The sequence below is a fragment of the Stegostoma tigrinum genome, chromosome 4 (assembly GCF_030684315.1).
Source record: "Stegostoma tigrinum isolate sSteTig4 chromosome 4, sSteTig4.hap1, whole genome shotgun sequence".
Lineage (NCBI taxonomy): Eukaryota > Metazoa > Chordata > Chondrichthyes > Orectolobiformes > Stegostomatidae > Stegostoma > Stegostoma tigrinum.
The window spans coordinates 61459021-61478716 of NC_081357.1; the positions used below are offsets into that span (position 1 = coordinate 61459021).

A 19696-nucleotide genomic window follows, 5' to 3' on the forward strand; every position below is an offset into this window, starting at 1 on the left:
CTCATGTGCCTTTTGTGTCTTCCAGGAATTTTCAAAAGAAATAATTCCAGATTAATGGAGGAAATCTTAAAACAACAGCAAGAATTGTTAGGTCTAGACTCTTCAAAATATTCTACTGATTTTTTAAATAGTAACAAGAAAATTGAACAAGGTCAGTGCCTTTATGCAGTTTTTAAAATTAAGTTTGTAAATTGAAATTGTTTCGTCAAAAACTGAACATAGATTTCTAATTTAAAGTCCACTGCCAGCTTAACTCCTTTGTACAATCCAATTAAAAATGTTATATCATATATCCATTGAAAATATTGTCTTGTAAAGAAAACTGTGAACTTTGTCACAGTTTGCAATGTGTCTTTTGTAACGTTAGCAAGTTCATCTCAGCAAATGTGGCATTGTCATAGCTTTGAAGAATATACTTCATAATCTGTGCACAAATTCTTCCTTGAAAACATACCACACCAGTCATATCTTGAAAATGCTGCTGGTGATCTGTAGGCCATCTTGATAATTACGTAAAAGTTTCCGGTTTTAGATTACTAACTTACATGGGTCACTTGCAATAATTTCAAGGAATTTACTTTGCTCAGTGATCCTTTTATTTTCAAATATAAACCTGCATTTATTCATAAAGTATATTAATTTGTTTTTTATGCCTTAAACCTGACATTTAACAAGTACTTTTTTGAGCTGCCTGCTTCTGTGTTTGGAAAGTATAATAGAGCAAAGGACTTTGGAGTTATTGGCTTCAAAAATTGCAAAATCACATCATGGAATACAGGACATTTGCATGAAAAGCAGTCGGCTCAGCAAACCAAACAACAACTCCAGCCACAAACCGATCTATAGATCTTCACTAACACTAAGCAATAGCTATTGATTGGGATAAAAAAATTAATAGAGGAGATTATTCAAGAAGTCATTTGGTCTGGTTGGGATTCTTACTGTGTTTCAATGGAGAGTAAGAACTGCAACTACAGCTACCTTTATTTAGAGTTCAGGATCCTTTAAGATGGCTTAATCAATTTTACACAATTATAAGACTTTAATGTAGCACTTTATTAATGCCTTTTGAAAGTCTCTGCACTTGACTTCAGCTGAACCAACATGTCCTATCGTGAAAGGCCCGGTCCTGTATCATTAATTCTGATTTTCTCTGTCTCTGACCTGCAGAGTACTTGCAGTGCTTTTTGTTTATTGTTCAGATTTCCAGCATTCATGCTATTTTGCTTTTGTTGTACATGTACAATTCTTCAATCCTGTGGTATTAGTCTCATCTCGTTTTATTCATTCACGGGATGATGGTTTTTATTGCCCATCCCTAATTATCCTGGAGACGATGGTGGTGAGCTGCCTTCTTGAACTGCTATTGCCCATGTGGCTTAGATACACACAGTGCTGCTAAAGAAGGATTTCAAGGATTTTGACCCAGCTACAATGAAATAGTGGTGTCTTAGTTCCAAGTCAGGATGGTGTGTGGTTTTGAAGGGAACAGGCAGTAGATGGAGTTCTCATGCATTTTCAACCTTTGGCCTGAATGGTAGAGATTGAAGGTGTGGAAGATGCTATTGTGGGAGCCTGTTAGTTGCTGCAGTGCATTTTGTGGATTGTTAACATTGCTGGGTATCAGTGGTTGAGCTGTGAATGTTTAAAATGATTACAGCTTTGAATCAAGCTTCTGAATATTTATTGGAGCTCCAAGTGGCGATGACAGAGGAGGTGAGTTACCCACCAACAGAATTCCTAGCTTTTGGCCTGCTGTTGTAGCCACAGCACTGCTTTGGTTGGCCATTTCCATTTATGATCAATAGTTAAATGCTAGGATGTTGATAGGGGATTCAGCAAAGATAATGCTGTTGAATGTAAGGAGAAGGTGGTTAGGAAAAGGTTTGTATCAATGCTGAAGATGGGGTGGTGGGAGGGGGAGGAAGAACTGATAGGTGGAGATAGAGCCCAGAGAGAGAGTAAAACAGTTGGGCAGACAAAGGAATGGGTAGTAACTGATTTGTCCTTCTGACTGATCCTCCTATAACTTAAGACCTTCTCTCTCACTGTCAGGCAATTTGCTGTGTAGGTATTGGGTTAAGGACATTGGGGAAGATGCTAAATCCCTAAAATTATTTAACTTGATATTAAGCCCTGAAGGCAGCAGGGTCCCCAAGCAGAAAATGTGCTGTTCTTCCAGCTTACGCTGAGACGTGCTGAAGCAATGCGGCAAGTCTGAGACAGAGATGCTGGCCAGGGAACATGATGATGTATTGAAGTGACAGGCAACAGGAAGCTCAGGAACATTTTTGTTGATAGAGCGTGGGCATTTTGCAAAGTGGTCGCACAGTCTACATTTCATCTCCGCAATAGAGGCTCCACACACCAGACCATCACATGGGCTGTTACCGTAAACAACTGATTGTCAGACATTAACAGTCCCCATTAGCAGCTATTGATTGTCCCAGACAAAGGAATGGCAGGGCACTAGGAAGCTCAAAAGAACAGAGAGAAACAGACCCTTTGGTCCAACTTGTCTATGCTGACCAGATATCCTAAACTAATCTACTTCCATTTGCTAGCATTTGGCCCATATCTCTCTTCACCCTTCCTATTCATGTACCCATCTAGATGCCTTTAAAATGTTGTAATTGTACCAGCCTCCACCACTTTATCTGGCAGATCATTCCATACACGCATGAAAAAGTTGTCCCTATTATATCTTTCTCCTCTGACCTTAATCGTGTGCCCTGTAGGTTTGCACTCCCCTACCCTGGGAAAAAAGGACCATAGCTTTTCACCCTGTCCATGGTCCTCATGATTTTATAAACCTCCAAAAGATCACCTCTCAGCCTCCCACGCTCCAGGGAGAGTAGCCCCAGCCTAGTCAGCCCCTCACTATAGCTCAAACCCTCTAACCCCAGCAATATTGTTGTAAGTTTTTTTCTGCACCCTTCAAGTTTAACATCTTTCCTAAAGCAGGGAGATCTGAATTAAATGAGTATTCCAAAAGTGGCCTAACCAATGTCCTGTACAGCCACAACATGACCTCCCATGTACTGACCAATAAAGGCAAGTGTACCAATCACCTTCCTAACTACCCTGTCTGTATGTGACTCCACATTCAAGAAACGATGAATCTGCACCCCAAAGTCTCTCTGTTTTGCAACATTCCCCAGGACCATTAAAATTCATAGACAGGATGAGTGCATTGCTTTCTAGGCCAGCATTTATTGCCCATCCCTAATTGCCCGGAGGGCAGTTTAGAGTCACCCACATTGCTGTGGGTCTGGAGTCACATATAGGCCAAACCAGGTAAGAATGGCAGTTTTCTTCTCCAAAAGACATTAGTGAACCAGATGGGCTTTTCTGACAATCAACAATGGACTCACAATCATCATTAGATGCTTAATTCCAACTTTTTCTAAATTGCTGAATTCAAATTCCACTATTTGCCACAGTAGGATTTGAACACAGGTCCCCAGCACATTACCTGAGTCTCTGGATTAACAATCCAGTGATAATGCCACTAGGCCATCACCTTCCTCCTGTATAGTTGTATAAGCATATATGTCCTGCCCTGACTCACCTTACCAAAATGCAACACCTCACATTTACCTAAGGTAAACTCCATCCACTTCTCAGCCTATCAGCCCATCTGATTAAGGTCCTGTTGTACTCTGAGATAACTTTCTTCTCTGTCCACTCTTGGTTTCCTGATGCAGGACAGGTTAATAGGGGAGTGAAGAAGGCATTCAGGATATTTGCCTTTATTAGTCGAGTCATAGATTATAAGAACAACGAGGTTATGTTGGGACTGTACAGGACTTTAGTTAATAATAATAACAATAATACAAAACAGTAAAATGTAGCAAAAAAACAGGCTTTTTTGGGCCACCAAGTCTGCACCAATTCCTAGCCTTATTTAGATCTGCTACATATTGCCCATGCATGGTTTCTATTGCTCTGTTCACCTTCCGTTTACATCTACTCATCCCTCATACCCCCTCCTCACAATAAAGCTGAAATCAGAATCCCCCTTCTCCTCACATACCACCTCACCAACCTCTGGATCCAATGCAACATCCTCCAACACTTCCAACATCTGCAATCCGACCCCACCACCAAAGACATTTTTCCATCCCCACCCTTATCTGCCTTCCGGAGGGATCACCCTCTCCGTGACTCCCTTGTCCGCTCCACACTCCCCTCCAGCCCCACCACAAAAGTCTGTGTGTGAATTTAGAACAGAGGAATGGATGTTAGGGCAGTTGCATGCTCCTCCTACAGAATGTGGGAGGTAAGGGTCACCACTAGTGGCCCCACTGACTTCATCTGCGGGAAGTGCACCCTATTCTGGCTCCTCGGAAACCACGTTCGGGAACTGGAGCTGGAGCTGGAGCTGGATGAACTTTGGAGCATTTGGGAGGCTGAGGGGGTAATTGAGAGGAGTCCTTAGGTACAGGAAAAAGATAGATGGGATACAGTCAGGAAACAGAAAGGAAACAGGCAGGCACTGCAGGGATCCCCTGTGGCCATCCCCTCAATAACAAGTATACAGTTTTGGATAATGTGGGGGGGGATGACTTACCAGGGGTAAGCTGTGCGGTACAGGTCTCTGGCGCAGAGTCTGACCCTGTTGCTCAGGAGGGAAGAGGGGAGAGGAGGAGAGCATTAGTCATTTGGAACTCCAAAGTTAGGGGGACAGATAGGAGATTCTGTGGGAATGAAAGAGACTCGCGGTTGGTATGTTGCCTGCCAGGTGCCAGGGTCCGTGACATCTTGGGTCGTGTTTCAGGATCCTTAAGGGGGAGGGGGAGCAGCCCCAGGCCGTGGTCCACATCGGCACCAACAACATAGGTAGACAAAGGGATGGGGATGTGAGGCAGAAATTCAGGGAGCTAGTGTGGAAGCTTAGAGCTAGAACAAACAGAGTTGTTATCTCTGGTTTGTTAACTGTGCCACGTGCTACCTAGGTGAGGATTAGGGAGAGAGAGCAGTTAAACACGTGCCAACAGGGATGGTGCAGGAGGGAGGGATTCAGATACCTGGATAATTGGGGTTCATTCTGGGGTAGGTGGGACCTCTACGAAAGGGATGGTCCACACCTGAACCAGAGGGGCACCAATATCCTGGGGGGGGACATTTGCTAATGCTCTTCGGAAGGGTTTAAACTAATTCAGCAGGGGGATGTGAACCTGAATTGTAGCTCCAGTGTACAGGAGGTTGAGAGTAGTGAAGTCATGAACAAGATTTCAAGGTCACTGGAGTGCACCGGCCGGCAGGAAGGTGGTTTGACGTGTGTCTACTTCAACGGCAGGAGCATCCGGGATAAGGTGGGTGAACTTGCAGCATGGATTGGTACCAGGGACGTCAATGTTGTGGCCATTTCAGAGTCATGGATAGAGCAGGGACTGGAATGGTTGTTGTGGGTCTGGGGTTTAGATGTTTCAATAAGATCAGGGAAGGTGGTAAAAGAGGGGGAGGTGTGGCACTGTTAGTCAAGGACACCATTACAGTGGCAGAAATGATGTTTGAGGATTCGTCTGCTGAGGTTAGAAACAGGAAAGGAGAGGTCACCCTGTTGGGAGTTTTCTACAGGCCTCTGAATAGTTCCAGAGATGCAGAGGAAAGGATTGCCAAGATGATTCTGGACAGGAGCGATGGTAACGGGTTTATTGATATGCGGGACTTTAACTTTGCAAATATTGACTGAAAACGCTATAGTTTGAGTACTTCAGATGGGTCCGTTTTGTCCAATGTGTGCAGGAGGGTTCCCTGACACAATATGTAGATAGGCCAACAAGAGGAGAGGCCACATTGGATTTGGTTCTGGGTAATGAACCAGGCCAAGTGTTAGATTTGGAGGTAGGCGAGCACTTCGGTGATACTGACCACAGTTCGGTTACGTTTACTTTAGTGATGGAAAGGGATAAGTATATACCACAGGGCAAGAATTATAGCTGTGGGGAAAGGTAATTATGAGGCGATTAGGCAAGATTTAGGATGCACAGGATGGGGAAGGAAACTGCAGGGGTTGGGCACAGTTGAAATGTGGAGCTTGTTCAAGGAGCAGCAACTGCATGTCCTTGTTAAGGATATGTCCTTGTTGGGCAGGGAGGAAGTGGTCGAGCGAGGGAACCGTGGTTTACTAAAGAAGTTGAATCTTTTGTCAAGAGGAAGAAGGAGGCTTATGTGAAGATGATGCGTGAAAGCTCAGTTAGGGTGAACATAGAACATAGGACATTACAGCACAGTACAGGCCCTTCGGCCCTCGATGTTGTGCCGACCTGTCATACCGATCTCAAGCCCATCTAACCTACACTATTCCATGTACGTCCATTTGCTTATCCAATGACGACTTAAATGTACTTAAAGTTGGCGAATCTACTACTGTTGCAGGCAAAGCGTTCCATTCCCTTACTTGGAATACTGCGTCCAGTTCTGGGCGCCCTATTGTAGGAAAGATGTGGATGCTTTGGAGAGGGTTCAGAGGAGGTTTACCAGGATGCTGCCTGGACTGGAGGGCTTATCTTATGAAGAGAGGTTGACTGAGCTCGGTCTCTTTTCATTGGAGAAAAGGAGGAGGAGAGGGGACCTAATTGAGGTATACAAGATAATGAGAGGCATAGATAGAGTTGATAGCCAGAGACTATTTCCCAGGGCAGAAATGGCTAGCACGAGGGGTCATAGTTTTAAGCTGGTTGGTGGAAAGTATAGAGGGGATGTCAGAGGCAGGTTCTTTACGCAGAGAGTTGTGAGAGCATGGAATGCGTTGCCAGCAGCAGTTGTGGAAGCAAGGTCATTGGGGTCATTTAAGAGACTGCTGGACATGTATATGGTCACAGAAATTTGAGGGTGCATACATGAGGATCAATGGTCGGCACAACATTGTGGGCTGAAGGGCCTGTTCTGTGCTGTACTGTTCTATGTTCTATGTTCTAATACAGTTAACAAGATCCTGTGCTACTTGTAAAGGCTCTCAACACAGTTAAACATTATTGTTTTAGCAAATTAAGTTTTTTGGAGTAGATTTGTAGCTCGATTTGTGGTTGGTTGGCGCGCTGAGCTGTTTTGTTGTTCCGCAGATGTTTCATTACCCTGCTGGGTAACATCAGTGCAGCCCCTGATGAAAGTTTATCGGAGGCTGCACTGATGTTACCCGCAGGGTAATGAAACATCTGCGGAACAACAACAAAACGGCTCGGCGAGCCAACCAACCACAACAAATTAAGTCTTTGTGTAAACATTATGCTACTGTTACTTGGTACAATGTATTTTAACTTTTGTATTGTAGTTCTGTCTTGTCCAACTACAGTGAAAGTGCTTTCACCTGATGACGGGAAAGCAGATGTAGTGAATGCTGCTAAAAAATACTGTCAGTTGGTTGCTCAGCAGCAGAGAAGGTCCACTGATCTAAATGTGAATATTATGGACGCTTTTCTCAGAGGTAAGTGCCATTTGTCGGTCGTTGGAAGGAATGCAATGAGCATAATCAGCATAACATTTGCATCGCAAGAGATGCTAATGTGGGTTTCTATAAAGAACCTTTTTCTGGTCTAAAGGTTCTGGCACAGAAATCAATGTCTTGCAACAACACAAATATACAGTGAACTGACGTTTTCCCAGCCACTACCAGTTCTGAGGAAGGGCCACCGGACCCAAAACATTAATTCTGTTTATTCCTTCACAGAGGCTGCCAGACCTGCTGGGGTTTTCCAGCAACTTTGTTTCTGTACTTTAAATGTTGGACATTTTTGTTGTCCAGTTGTACGCATGTTCACAATGATACTGGTTGCTTTGAAGCCCTGCAAGCTGTGGTAGTCAACCCACTATCATATCTTCAAACATGTCTTCAGAACGGCTGTCGTAGAGATATACAGCACAGACACAGACACTTGTCCATGCTGCCCAGATGTCCTCCAAAAATCTAGTCCCATCTGCCAGCATTTTGGCCCATTATCCCTCTTAACCCTACCTATTTATATATCCATCCAGATGCCTTATAAATGTTGTAATTATACCCACCTGCATCACTTGCTGTGGCAACTCATTTCAGAAATGCAGCACACATGGCGTGAAAAAGTTGCCCCTTAGGTCCCTTGTATATATTTCCCCTCTTACCTTGTGCACTCTAATTTTGGGCCTCCCATCCTAGGGAAAAGACCTTGTCTGTTTACCCTATCCATGCCCCTCATGATTTTATAAACCTCTATAAGGTCACCCCTCGGCCTCCGATGCTCCAGGGAAAATAGCCCCAGCCTATTCTTCTCCCTATAGTTCAAACGCTCCAACCCTGGCAACACCCTCTTAAACTTTTTCTGAGCCCTTTTCTAGTTTGCTACCTGCTGCAGCAACAAATTCTTTCTTGAACTTCCTACATACCGTGTTGCTGTAGAACACACTATATTAAGTAACTGCTATTTTTGGTCACTTTGATTCATTTTTAGTTACGGAACTTTCATGTTTAATGCTTGTGCCAGATCTGTTCTTTCTGGGTCGCAATCTCAGACTGGAGTGTGGGATGTTATCTCTCTCACCTTTATCAATCTCCAATGCTGCTGTGAAGGAGATGTTTTATGATAAGAGACCTCTTGTTCAGCTCTAGCACACTTCAGTATCCATTTAGACTCTTTCTGATCTTAGCATGTCTGTATCTTTCCTAAATTTCTCATTCTGCTGTCCTGTTCCCAAATGGACAATGCAGTTCTTCAGTCATAGTTTGGAGAATAGTCCATTGAATAGCTAGGTACTTGTTATTGACTAGCACAGATTTGGTGGGCTAAATGACCTTTTCCTCTGTAGTATAACTCTGACTCCACTTCTCTTTCCATGTTTCATTCCATCACCGAGACACAAATCAGCACGTGACTTTGCCAAAACTTACTTTCATTAATGTAAACAAAGCGAACAGCTGCATGGTTCAAAGTGATTAACTTAATGCATTAGCTTGCCTTTCATTTAACTTGAATTTTAATTCCTTTGTTACAAATTACAATTTCTATTCAATCTTCAGTTTTTAGTGAGCCTGTTTTTAATCTAAAATGCACTGGCTAGGCCACTACAGTGTAATGTTTAAATCTGTAGTCGTCTTCAGTTGTCTGCATTTTAGAAGGTTATGTCAAGTTGCAATATAATTTCATTCTTGTTTGTATCTTGTAAAACATGAGTAATGACTGTGCTGATAATGGTTTGATCTCCTAACTCCAGTTATTTTTATTTGAGTTCTCGTTACCAGACTGATTCTTGTATATAATCAAATTTTGTATGGTATGATGCTTGCACATATTTAAGACAGGCGTACTTTTTATTTTCTTCCCTTAGAAAGCACATTCGGTTTACCTGACCCGGATCTAGTTTTAAAATTTGGTCCTGTGGACAGCACACTTGGCTTTCTGCCGTGGCACATCAGACTTACTGAAATTATGTAAGTATCTTTGGGACTGTATTTACAAATTAAACATTTGTTTAGTATGTTGAAGCAATGAGATGCTGCAAGTCCATTTTTTTAAATGAATGTGCAATTAGTTTGGAGGACATTTGATGGAGGATTTTGTTGTTCTATAATCATTGCAAAGTATCGGTGTATTTTGATTGCTTTAGCATGCTCCGCCCTCATTACGTAAATGCTTAGAATAGGAATCTGCAGATGCCCAAAAAATGCTCTTGTCCGTCATCCAGATAGAGATAATGAGACAGGGATACACTTTTTGAAGGATTTGGTAACTTCACTATTGCGCCTATTGCATAAGGGCAACAGTCAAACTGAAATAATCTGGATGATGTTAAGCACTTTGTGTGATGCAGTTGACTATCCACTGACATACCTGGTGTGAGTATTGCAGATAGAGAAGCAACTTCAAAGGATCAAGAGGTGAGCCACTTATTGCAAGCTCTCCACCTTCTGCCTTGTTCTTGCAACCATTATGTTCTAATGACTGATTCCGTTCAACTTCTCATCAGTGCTGATCCTCGTTGATCTTGTGTGCTTGAAAGTCAGCAGATGGTTCTCCTAGGCGATGAAGAGGATGAAGTTTTTTTTGTTGTCTGAAGCCATTTGACCTATTTGTGATTAAATTGATGGAGAGGGACTAACATCAGATTTCAGTGATTTGTTTGGAGTTTTGAGTTTTGTTAATTTGTGTGCAACCACTAGGTGGTACTGTGTAGTTGTCATATTGTCTACAAGCATTCTTCTGGCTCAAAATGCAAGACTATTTACTAATTAATTATTTTCTGGTACCGTCTTGGTGAAAGTGCTGGTCATTGACAAACATCGATCATTTTCTTGGAGAAACGAGCTACTTGAAAAGAGGGAGCAAACTTTTTATAAAAAGGATGACTGTTCAAAATAGAAAGTTCAACTGATCTGAATGGGATCCTTAGGCACTGGAGCTGACGGCTTAAATTCATGGCTGATCTGTGCCCATCTGTGATCTTTTTGATGTATCTCTGAATACCTTGTTAGTTAACAGTCATCTGTCAATCTCCGATTGAAAGTTATGATTGCCCCAGTATCTTCCATTGGCATTTGAGGAGGAGCATTCTGAACATCTGCCTAGTTTCTGACTGGGAATGTTTCCTCATTCCACTCTGAATGACTTAACCGTGAAGTTTAGGGTATGCCCTCTAGTCCTGGAGTTCTGATTACCTACCTGCCCTATCAGATCCCCTTAACAACTGAAACTTTGACCAATTCATTGTTTAACCTTCTAAATTCCAGGGAGTGTAACACTTGTTTGTGTAATCTCTTCTCATGATTTATCATTGTGTATGTATTATTCTGGTACATTTATGCTGCACTCCCATCAAGGTTGCCAAGGAAAGTCGGAATGACCATTGTGCAAGTTCTGGTTACAGTTTGCCTGTATTGCTTTGTTTATGGGAATGGTACTACAACACTGAGGGATTGCAAATGTTACGCCCCTGTTTAAAAACACAAAGGAAAATGAAAAACCCAATAGAGATTTGTGAAATGGGCTCACCTCTGCCTGTTGAAGCTTAGTGCAGAGAAGCATGTACTGATTTGTTTGTAGGTAGACTGAGAAGCAGCAAGTGGTACAGTTGTAAGAAATAAACAGGAATTGGGAGATCTGAGAATGTACACATACAAGCTTTGCGATAACGAGTGAAAATCATTAAAATGGTGCAAATCTTTGCTTTATAAACATTGTGCAAAAGGCTTCAATAAAATACCGTTGCGATCCGATCTGGAACTGCGATCAGCTTTGGGCACTGTATTTTAATAAAGTTATCACAGACTTGGAGAGGTGCCGAAGAGGTTTACTGGAATGGTACCAGGGTTAAAAAATTACGTGGAGAACGTAGGGAAGCTGAGGGAGCACTCTAGGAGCAGAGAAAGCCAGTATGAAATTTAATATGAATGTGGGGAAGCTGCTGCTGCTGTTTTTTTAAAAAAGCCTCCATTACCAGAGGATACATTTAAAGTACAGTTATTGGCGAAGGAAGGTGGTATGACATGTAAGGGAAAAGGTAATGCAGCAGAATATGTCAGCTTAAAGGCTGGTGGGAACTAATTCAATCATAACTTATAAAAGTGGAATCGGTCAATAATTGAAATGGAATAAGGGTTCTTGGCTATGGAGAAAAAGAAGTAGGACTAATGGAACAGCTGTTGTAATGTACTGTAATGAGCATGATCAGTTGAATGGTACCCTATGCTTTTTCGTTCCATAATTCCACGATTCAAAACGATCAATGAAAAACCAGTGAGTAAAAGCTTTCAAGTTGGATTTACAATAATTAATGTGCTCCGGTATTGGCACGTGCTTCTCCATTCTTTGTGTATTAATTCTAGCTTTTGGAACAGGAATTTGGTGCATGGACTTGAATTTCATGACAGTCGGATAAGTTTATGTCCGTATATGTCAAGACTTGGACTATATTCAGGCTTGGACTGAGAAATGGCAAATGATATTTGCATCACACAAGTGCGAGGCAGTAATCGTCTCCAGTGAGCAAGAGAATAATGCTTGGCAGTACAGAAATTAGACATTGCTAAAAGGAGACCAGGATCTGGAAGTTTTCATCTTCCCCTGAATAGGATTGAGGTAAGAAACAGATTTGAGAAAAAGGGACATACATGTATCCCCACACCCTCCCTCTGCACACGCCGCACCAGCGTTGGTATTCCTACTTCCATGTGCTACAAGATCAGTCCTATTGACAACCTCATTACTTGGGCCCTAGCCATCTGCTGGAGGTAGATGTCTCCTCCTGCATGTGGACTTACTGCATACAAGTGGTTTTCACCTCCAACTGGATGTTGCCTTCAAACCAAAAATGTTTTTGTCTGTCTCATAAAGGAATAATAATGTATGAGTTCTAGTATCAGTGTCATGCCAAGTACATCGGCCATTTGTCCCAAAAACTAGCGGACTGTATCAAAACAATGCATTTCATTGGCTGTTCACAGCTAGCACCATGTCAGTCATGTACAAGCGGCCTGCATTTGCAAGCCTCAAAAGTATAAAATTATAGCTGAGATCCTGCTATTGGAAGCCATTTACTAAATAATCTAAATTGTGCTAAGTATTATATTGGAAACTGATAGTCTGACTTGAAATGTGATGCATTTGTGCACGCTTGGAGCTATGCACATTAATACACAGGACCCTGTTTAATGTGAGCAAAATGAATTTGTATATTGCCTTTTTTTTTCATGAATAAAAGGTGCCATGGACAGTCCCAATCTCTGCATTTCCTTGGCAGCACCTTGACCAATCAGAATCTACTTGCTTGGTCTGAGAATTCAGTTGGCAGTTCACTCTCTTGCTGCATCCCAGTGTCACTGACAGCCAAACCAATCAGCACCCTCCTGCTGTACAATACTATATCTCTCTTTCCAAGTCTGTTTCTTGCATCATAGTCCGGATGAACACAAGGCATTAACCTTTGATTTGTTCCCTTTTAGCAATGGTTGAGAGAGAATCTGAACATCTCCTCCCATGACATTTAACAGCATTAGCATCACAGTCGACATCCTGGGCTTCTTTTTTTGGGCCAACTATGTAAATAATTTGAGATGTTTGGCACACTTGCCTTCATTGCTTGGTCCTTTTGAGTATGGGAGTTGGGAAGTCATGTTGAGGTTGTACAGGACATTGGTGAGGCCTCTTCTGGAATACCATGTCCTGTTCTGGTCACTCAGTTATAGTAAGGATATTATTAAGCTGGAGAAGATTCCGAAGAGATTTAACAGGATGTTGCTGTGTATGGAAAGTTTGTGTTTAAAGAAAGGCTGGATAGGTGAGGACACTTTTCACAGAAGCATAGGAGATTGAGAGGAGACCTTATATATGCTTGTAAAATAATGAGGTATAGATAGAATTAATAGTTCTTTTTTCCGTAGGATGGGTGGAGTTCAAGACTAGGGGGCATGTTTTGTAAGGTGAGAGGAGAGAAATTTAGAACAGACATGAGCGGAAAATTCTTTACACAGATGGTGGTTTCCTTATGGAATGAACTTCCTGAGGAAGTGGTGGATGTGGATACAATTACAGCATTTAAAAGACATTTGGATAAGTAAATGAATAGAAAAGTTTGGAGGGATATGGGCCAGGACCAGGCCAGTGGGACCCGGTTAGTTTGGGATTATGTTCAGTGTGGACTGGTTGGACTGAAGGGTCTGTTTCTGTGTTGTATGACTCTGTCTGCGAGAGTCAAGTCAGGATTTTGATGGAATGCTCTCTCTTGCTGTCTCTGGATAGGTGCAATTGCAGCAACACAAGCTTGATACCATTCAGGATGAAACAATCTACTTGATTGGCACCCCTTCCATCACTTTAAACCTTCACTGCCTCCACACCAATGTTCATTGACTACAGTGTACACCATTTACAAGGTGGTAGCAGCGTACCAGGGCCTCTTTGACATCTTTGAAATCCATAACCCCATCCATCTGGAAGGAAGAGGTCTGCAGACACAAGAATGATACCTGAGTTGTGTTATTGCAAGACTGGTAATCTAGGTAATGATCTGAGATCTAGATTCAAATCTAGAAGCTGGAATTTGAATTTAACTTCTGTTTTAAAAACAAGTCTGCAATTGGAGTCTAACGATAACCACAAGACCATTGTTGATTGGGAAAGAAAAACCCATCGGGTTCACTGGTGTCCTTTTAGAGAAGGAAATCTGCCATCCTCACTTGATCTGGTTTACTTGTGACTCCAGACCCACATTAATGTGGTTGACCCTTAGCTGTTCACAGGACGACAAGGGATGAGCAATAAATACTGGCCTACCCATATCTCATGAATAAATTAAAACCTGGGTACACTCACCCCTGCGAGTTCATCTCTGATTGTCCTGACTTTTATTTTACAGTTCCTTTGTCATGGTATCAGTTCTAAAGCTGCCTTCCCAACAGTACTGTGGGTGTACCGAGGCTACTAGTACTGTAGCAATTCAAAAAGGCAGCTTAACACTGCCTTCTTGAGAGCTGTTAGGGATGTGATGAGACCCATGTCTAATGATGCCCTTGTTTAAAAAAAAAACATTTTTCTAACTTGCATTGTTTAAAAGCCTAGGTATTATTGTTATTAGGTAACATCTCAGCATGTTTTCTGAGACAACAAACCAAACTGCCAGTTCCTTCCTGGTTTGTATATCTAAGCATTTCTGGTATCATCTTTGTAACAGTTGTCTGCACTCTGCATTGTCTCTATCTCCTGTTTAATAACTAGTGACCCAAACCCCACGCGTGAAGTGCAGTTTTAACAAGGTTCCGTGCAGGGCTAGTATAGCGTCCTTACTTTTCAATTCCCCCCCACTCTAGAAATAAAACCTCAGGCTAGGTTTGTACTAGGAGGCTTGCGCCCAAGGTGATGGTAAGAAATGTAACTCAGCAGCTCCTCTCCAGGGCAGTCAGTTCTTGCAGTTTTGATGAAGTTATATTTGACTTGATGTCAACTCTGCTTTTTCTCTCCACTAATGCTTACAGACCTGGAGTACAGCAAACTTGTTTATTAACTGGCATCTATGGCACCAGGGGTGTGCCAGTTGATCAAATATTCCTGTTGATTGAGGTCCACTTAATCATTGTAAAAACACATACTAATGTTTTGCAGGGGGTTTATACATCACTGTTGTACTTTATTTACAGCATAAATCACTTAAGTATTAGCGAAGCCTTACCTTTAAATAAAAAATCACTGACAGAGCTTTCTGATTCACACCCTCCAACTGACTACTTGGACATCACGGTGATAGTGATAATACTGTAAACAACCAGTATTTCAGGTATTTTTTTTTGCGGGTATTTTGAGTGTGCTGGTTAAAACAAAATTTGCAGTATTTCCTGTTTTTCTTTCAGGTCTCCAATGCACTGGTATTTTCCTTTCTTCCTTATTTTTGTTTAGTGAATTGTCACAACGGAAAGCAAAGGATTGATTTGAATTTAATGTGTCCTGTATCAAAAGTCTCATCTTCCTGTTATCCCTGACAATGCTGCCAGTACCATTTGAAAGGTGGCAGCTTGGAATGCTCCCGTTACGTCTGTGAGCAAGAAAGTTAGAGGCTGAGCTAAGGGGAGTGTACAGTGATGGTGGGAACCCTGAAGTAGCCCACGCACTTCTCTGGGTCTTGACCCACTTCGTGCATTAGCCCTAAAAAATTGGTACATCAATCTGGTGAGTTTTCTATCAGATGCTCCATATCTCAGCAGTCCTATTCAAATGGAGTTGGGACTTTACATTGTGGCTGCCTTGTCATTGTCTCTATCTCTGTGTATGTGTATGTCTACGTGTGGACAAACAGCCCACCACCACAATGGCTTACTGTAAGGACAAAATGGACCCCAATGTGGCTAGCTTTGGCCTGTCTTAAAAAGGCATTTTGAATTTCAGTGATGTGGTATGTTGCATTTTAATGTGTTTCCTCTTCCTCCTACCTCTAGATCACTGTCTTCACACGTCAACTTAAGTTATGAAAGATTTATTTCCGCCCTCCAGCAGTTTGCAGCCTGTGAACAACGAATGGGAAAATGACCACAAGTCAGCATGGAATTGCGTCCAGGCTTCAGTCAAAGGGACCCAAAATATCCAATGTTTACACTTACCTGTGAACCATTGAATCCCAATTCAGTGTCTTTTTTTTTAATCAACTGAGGATAAGAATATGTCTTTGTTCAAATCTTAGTTGCATCGCTGTCTGTGAGGGGTCAGTATCTTTTTCTTTAAAGAAACTGTTGAGCTTGACCATTAATTCAGGCATTCTGAAATGGGACTTTTTTATATGAAAGAACTGTAAGTTTGAAGGATTACCATCAATGGACTCTTCTTTCTTGGTTGATATGGACAAATAACTTATCTGCAATGCCTTGCACTAAATGAGTGTTCAATAAATGTATAAAGATGATCCTATTACATTTTAAAGTCCTATTTTAATGCAACACCTAGAATTTCAATGAATTTTAATTAGCCTTAAACTAGAGTGCAGCAGGGATGTTTGATCACGTACTGCTCAAGATTTAAAAACAGCTATTTTCCCCCCAAAGCTTTAAAGATATAAAAATGGAATTTAAGTAATGTAACGTAAGAGATTACACTATTCCATTGTATCATTATGATGGACAGCCTGGTTTGTACTTGGCTGTCTCTTGTGCAGGTGCAAGGATGTGGGCTGGCTGCCATTCCTGTGAACGCATTTGTGGGCCAGTGTGTGATGTTGTGTTAGTTTCCTGATGAAGCTGAACTATGGCATGAATTGCTTTTGTGTGTTGTTGCTGTTTAGTTTATTTTATTAGATAGACCTTGCTCAATTTCATCAAGATAGATTTGTTAGTGGTTGATGGATAAGGGAATCTGTTTAAATGCCATATCTCATATAAGATTGGAAACCGAAGAGAAGCATAAAGGAACAATATTTTTGGGTTTTAATTGTATCATAATCTGCAAGTGGGTATACAACCCAAGCAAGGGATATTAATTGTACTTTTTCAATTTTATTTTATATATGAAATGGCAAATACAAAATGTAATTTGTTGATTAAAATTTAAAAATATGAAGATTTACGTCTGCACCCTCTTTCCCTATGGTGGATGCACTGATATTCAGACTTGTCAGTTTGTCACTTAAGTTGCTGCATGACACATGGCAGTAGATAGAGTTATGGTTTTCCAGTGTGATTTTGCTCTTGTAAGAATATTGTGTTATGATGTTAATGTTAACCTGTTTCAAGCACAAATATGGCACAGATCATAGTGCCGAAGTCAGAAATCTATATCCTTACATGTCATCACAGCAGTGGGTATTACCATATAATAACATCGCAGCCATTGTCACCAAGGGAAGAGGAGCATGGAAGTCAAGCGGTGCATGTCCTTTTGGCTGATGCATACCTGTGCTTTACATTAATAAATGTTTTGCCATAGTTGAGAGTTGTGTCAATAATTAGAAATGTAATTAGAAATTAGAAGAAATGGAAGTGCTCTGTTCCTTTAATGCTGCTAACTAGAACTGAGACTGAATAAGAACGATGATCGGTGTATGACATATTTTGGCTTGGCTTCTCTAATTAAAGTAATTAAAGCAATTTGTCATTTAAATGAATAGCATTGGCAAATCACATGAAGACAAAGGCCCACCAATGTCACATGGATATCAGTAAAATGGCAAATGTAATTCTACTACTTGGTAGTAGCTTGTTTTGGATATGTATGGTTTTATGATAACCTGTTCTTTCAAGCACTGTTGCTTGTACTGAAATATTAGCTGCTTGCAGTTGAAAGACCAGTCCTGAAATGTTTTGGATATATGGGTGGGTGGTTGTTTTTTTAATTTGAGAACTGTGCAAAAAGAGTAATATGTTACATAGAAAAAGTGTTGATTACCCTTGCTTCACAAATCAAATTTGGTTCTTTTCTGATTATTTTCTGTAATGTAATTGTCATCTCCATATGATTTGAGTTTATTTTATTTTTGGAGATGGAGGATGGGTAAGGACTAACTTTTTTCTTTATCTAAACTAACAAAACAGTGCCAACTACACTGAAATCAAATGAAAAATTGTGCTGAATGTATAAATGACTGAACACTTGCATGCTGGACACAGCAATGTTACACAGATGACCAGTGTCACTTCAAGTTATATTCATAGTTGTAATACTTGGGAAAATGTATGCTATGTAAAACCAATTTTTACAAATAAAACTTGGATTTTATGAATGGAATACTGTATCATGACCGATAGAGGCATAAAAGTTCTCTGTAAATATTTCTGCAACTGCATTACATGAACTGCAGCTTCATGAAAAAGGTCTTTTTCTAAGTATATGAATAAGATTCAATACTTAATTTTCATCTGAGGTGCCTTAAAGCTGCAGTTCTATGACATGTTGGACACTAGGAAGGGCCAGCCATCTCTGGGGTGGGTAATACATTTACCAAACAACAACAGGAATTTGACATTCTTCTGTATACATCCTATTTGGCTGCTTCACCCACTTGTATTTGCAAGTCTGAGATCATCAGTACGTATTTGTTTATTTAGAAGGAGGGTTATATTACTGTTGTCCATAAATTTGTCAAGTAATTACTTTTTTGGTTCTGTTTTATCACTACAGTGGAAACCCAGTGGTTCTGAGGTGGTGCAATGATTTAGTTATTGCATTGATAATTCAGTTTTAAATTATTCCAGAGAATGCAAATCCGTATTTCCCCACTGCATTTGAGTTTAGTTTGAAAGAAGCTGGAACTAGATGTCAGAATTAGTTAAACCAGGCAGCTTTGTTCAATTATCATAATGATTCTACTGTATTGGCCAGTGATTTTTCAGGAATCTGAGCCATTTAAAACTTATCCCACATTTTCTTGTGGTTCCCAATGGCATTCATTTACACAAGATGATAAAACATGGTGCTGATGTCAATTTGTGGAACCCTCTATTTTCTTTTTGCGCTTTTGCATGGTTTCTCAAGAGACTGTCATGTACATCTCCCTGGACTTTGTTCTGTATCATCAGAGATACGTATGGTACTTATTAAAAGAATAACTGTCTGAGAATTGTCCACTTCTGTTGAAGCTGCTTCATTTCAAATTGGTTTTAGATGTTACATTATGTGTACTCCACCTGTAATACAAGAGCCCATCCATATTTTTTAAGATGGGCAACTCAAACTGAATGTAACACTCCAGATGAAGCCGTACAAAGATCGGTATGGAACTGAGGCATAACTTCTCTCAAGAAGCATGGAAATTTACAACATAAAAGGAGATGTGTGATTACTACAGTCTAGACCCTTTTGAAATAAAGACATTATTCTATTAATTACATTTGATTTTTGTTTCTCTATTGGCTTTAGTAGATTGTCCACTTGAATGTCCAAATCTCTTTGATATTACCTTGAGTTCCAACATTCAGTAAATACTAAGACCTGCACTTGATCAGTGAATTATCTCCTGCTTTCTCATTAAAATTGAGCCCTAGATGTCTACAGTACTGAAAAAGGCTGTTCAGCCCATCAAATTTGTGTGTTAAAACAGTTGCCTAACTATTCTAATCCCATTTACCATTGTCATACCCTTGCATGCCTTTGCGTTACTAGTATACATCTAAATATTTGTTAAGGGTTTCTGCCTGTACCACCATTACACATAGTGAGTGAATGAAAATCATGTGGGTGTTGGGCAGGAGAAAGAGCTTCTTCCTGTCTACTTTGCTTATTCCCCTCATCCCCTTATAACTTTACAGATC

The 19696-nt window shown here is 40.9% G+C and overlaps 1 protein-coding gene across 1 annotated transcript in view; it reads left to right on the forward strand.

Annotated features, from left to right (window-relative positions):
* nus1 (NUS1 dehydrodolichyl diphosphate synthase subunit) overlaps positions 1-18173 on the forward strand; it is a 31152-nt gene extending 12979 nt beyond the window's left edge. The window contains exons 2-5 of the mRNA XM_048531366.2: positions 26-151; positions 7280-7432; positions 9307-9409; positions 15899-18173. Coding sequence (XP_048387323.1) covers positions 26-151; positions 7280-7432; positions 9307-9409; positions 15899-15989 — 473 coding nt within the window. The 3' untranslated portion in view covers positions 15990-18173. The remainder of the gene's footprint in view (positions 1-25; positions 152-7279; positions 7433-9306; positions 9410-15898) is intronic.
* Positions 18174-19696: the final 1523 nt, after the last annotated feature.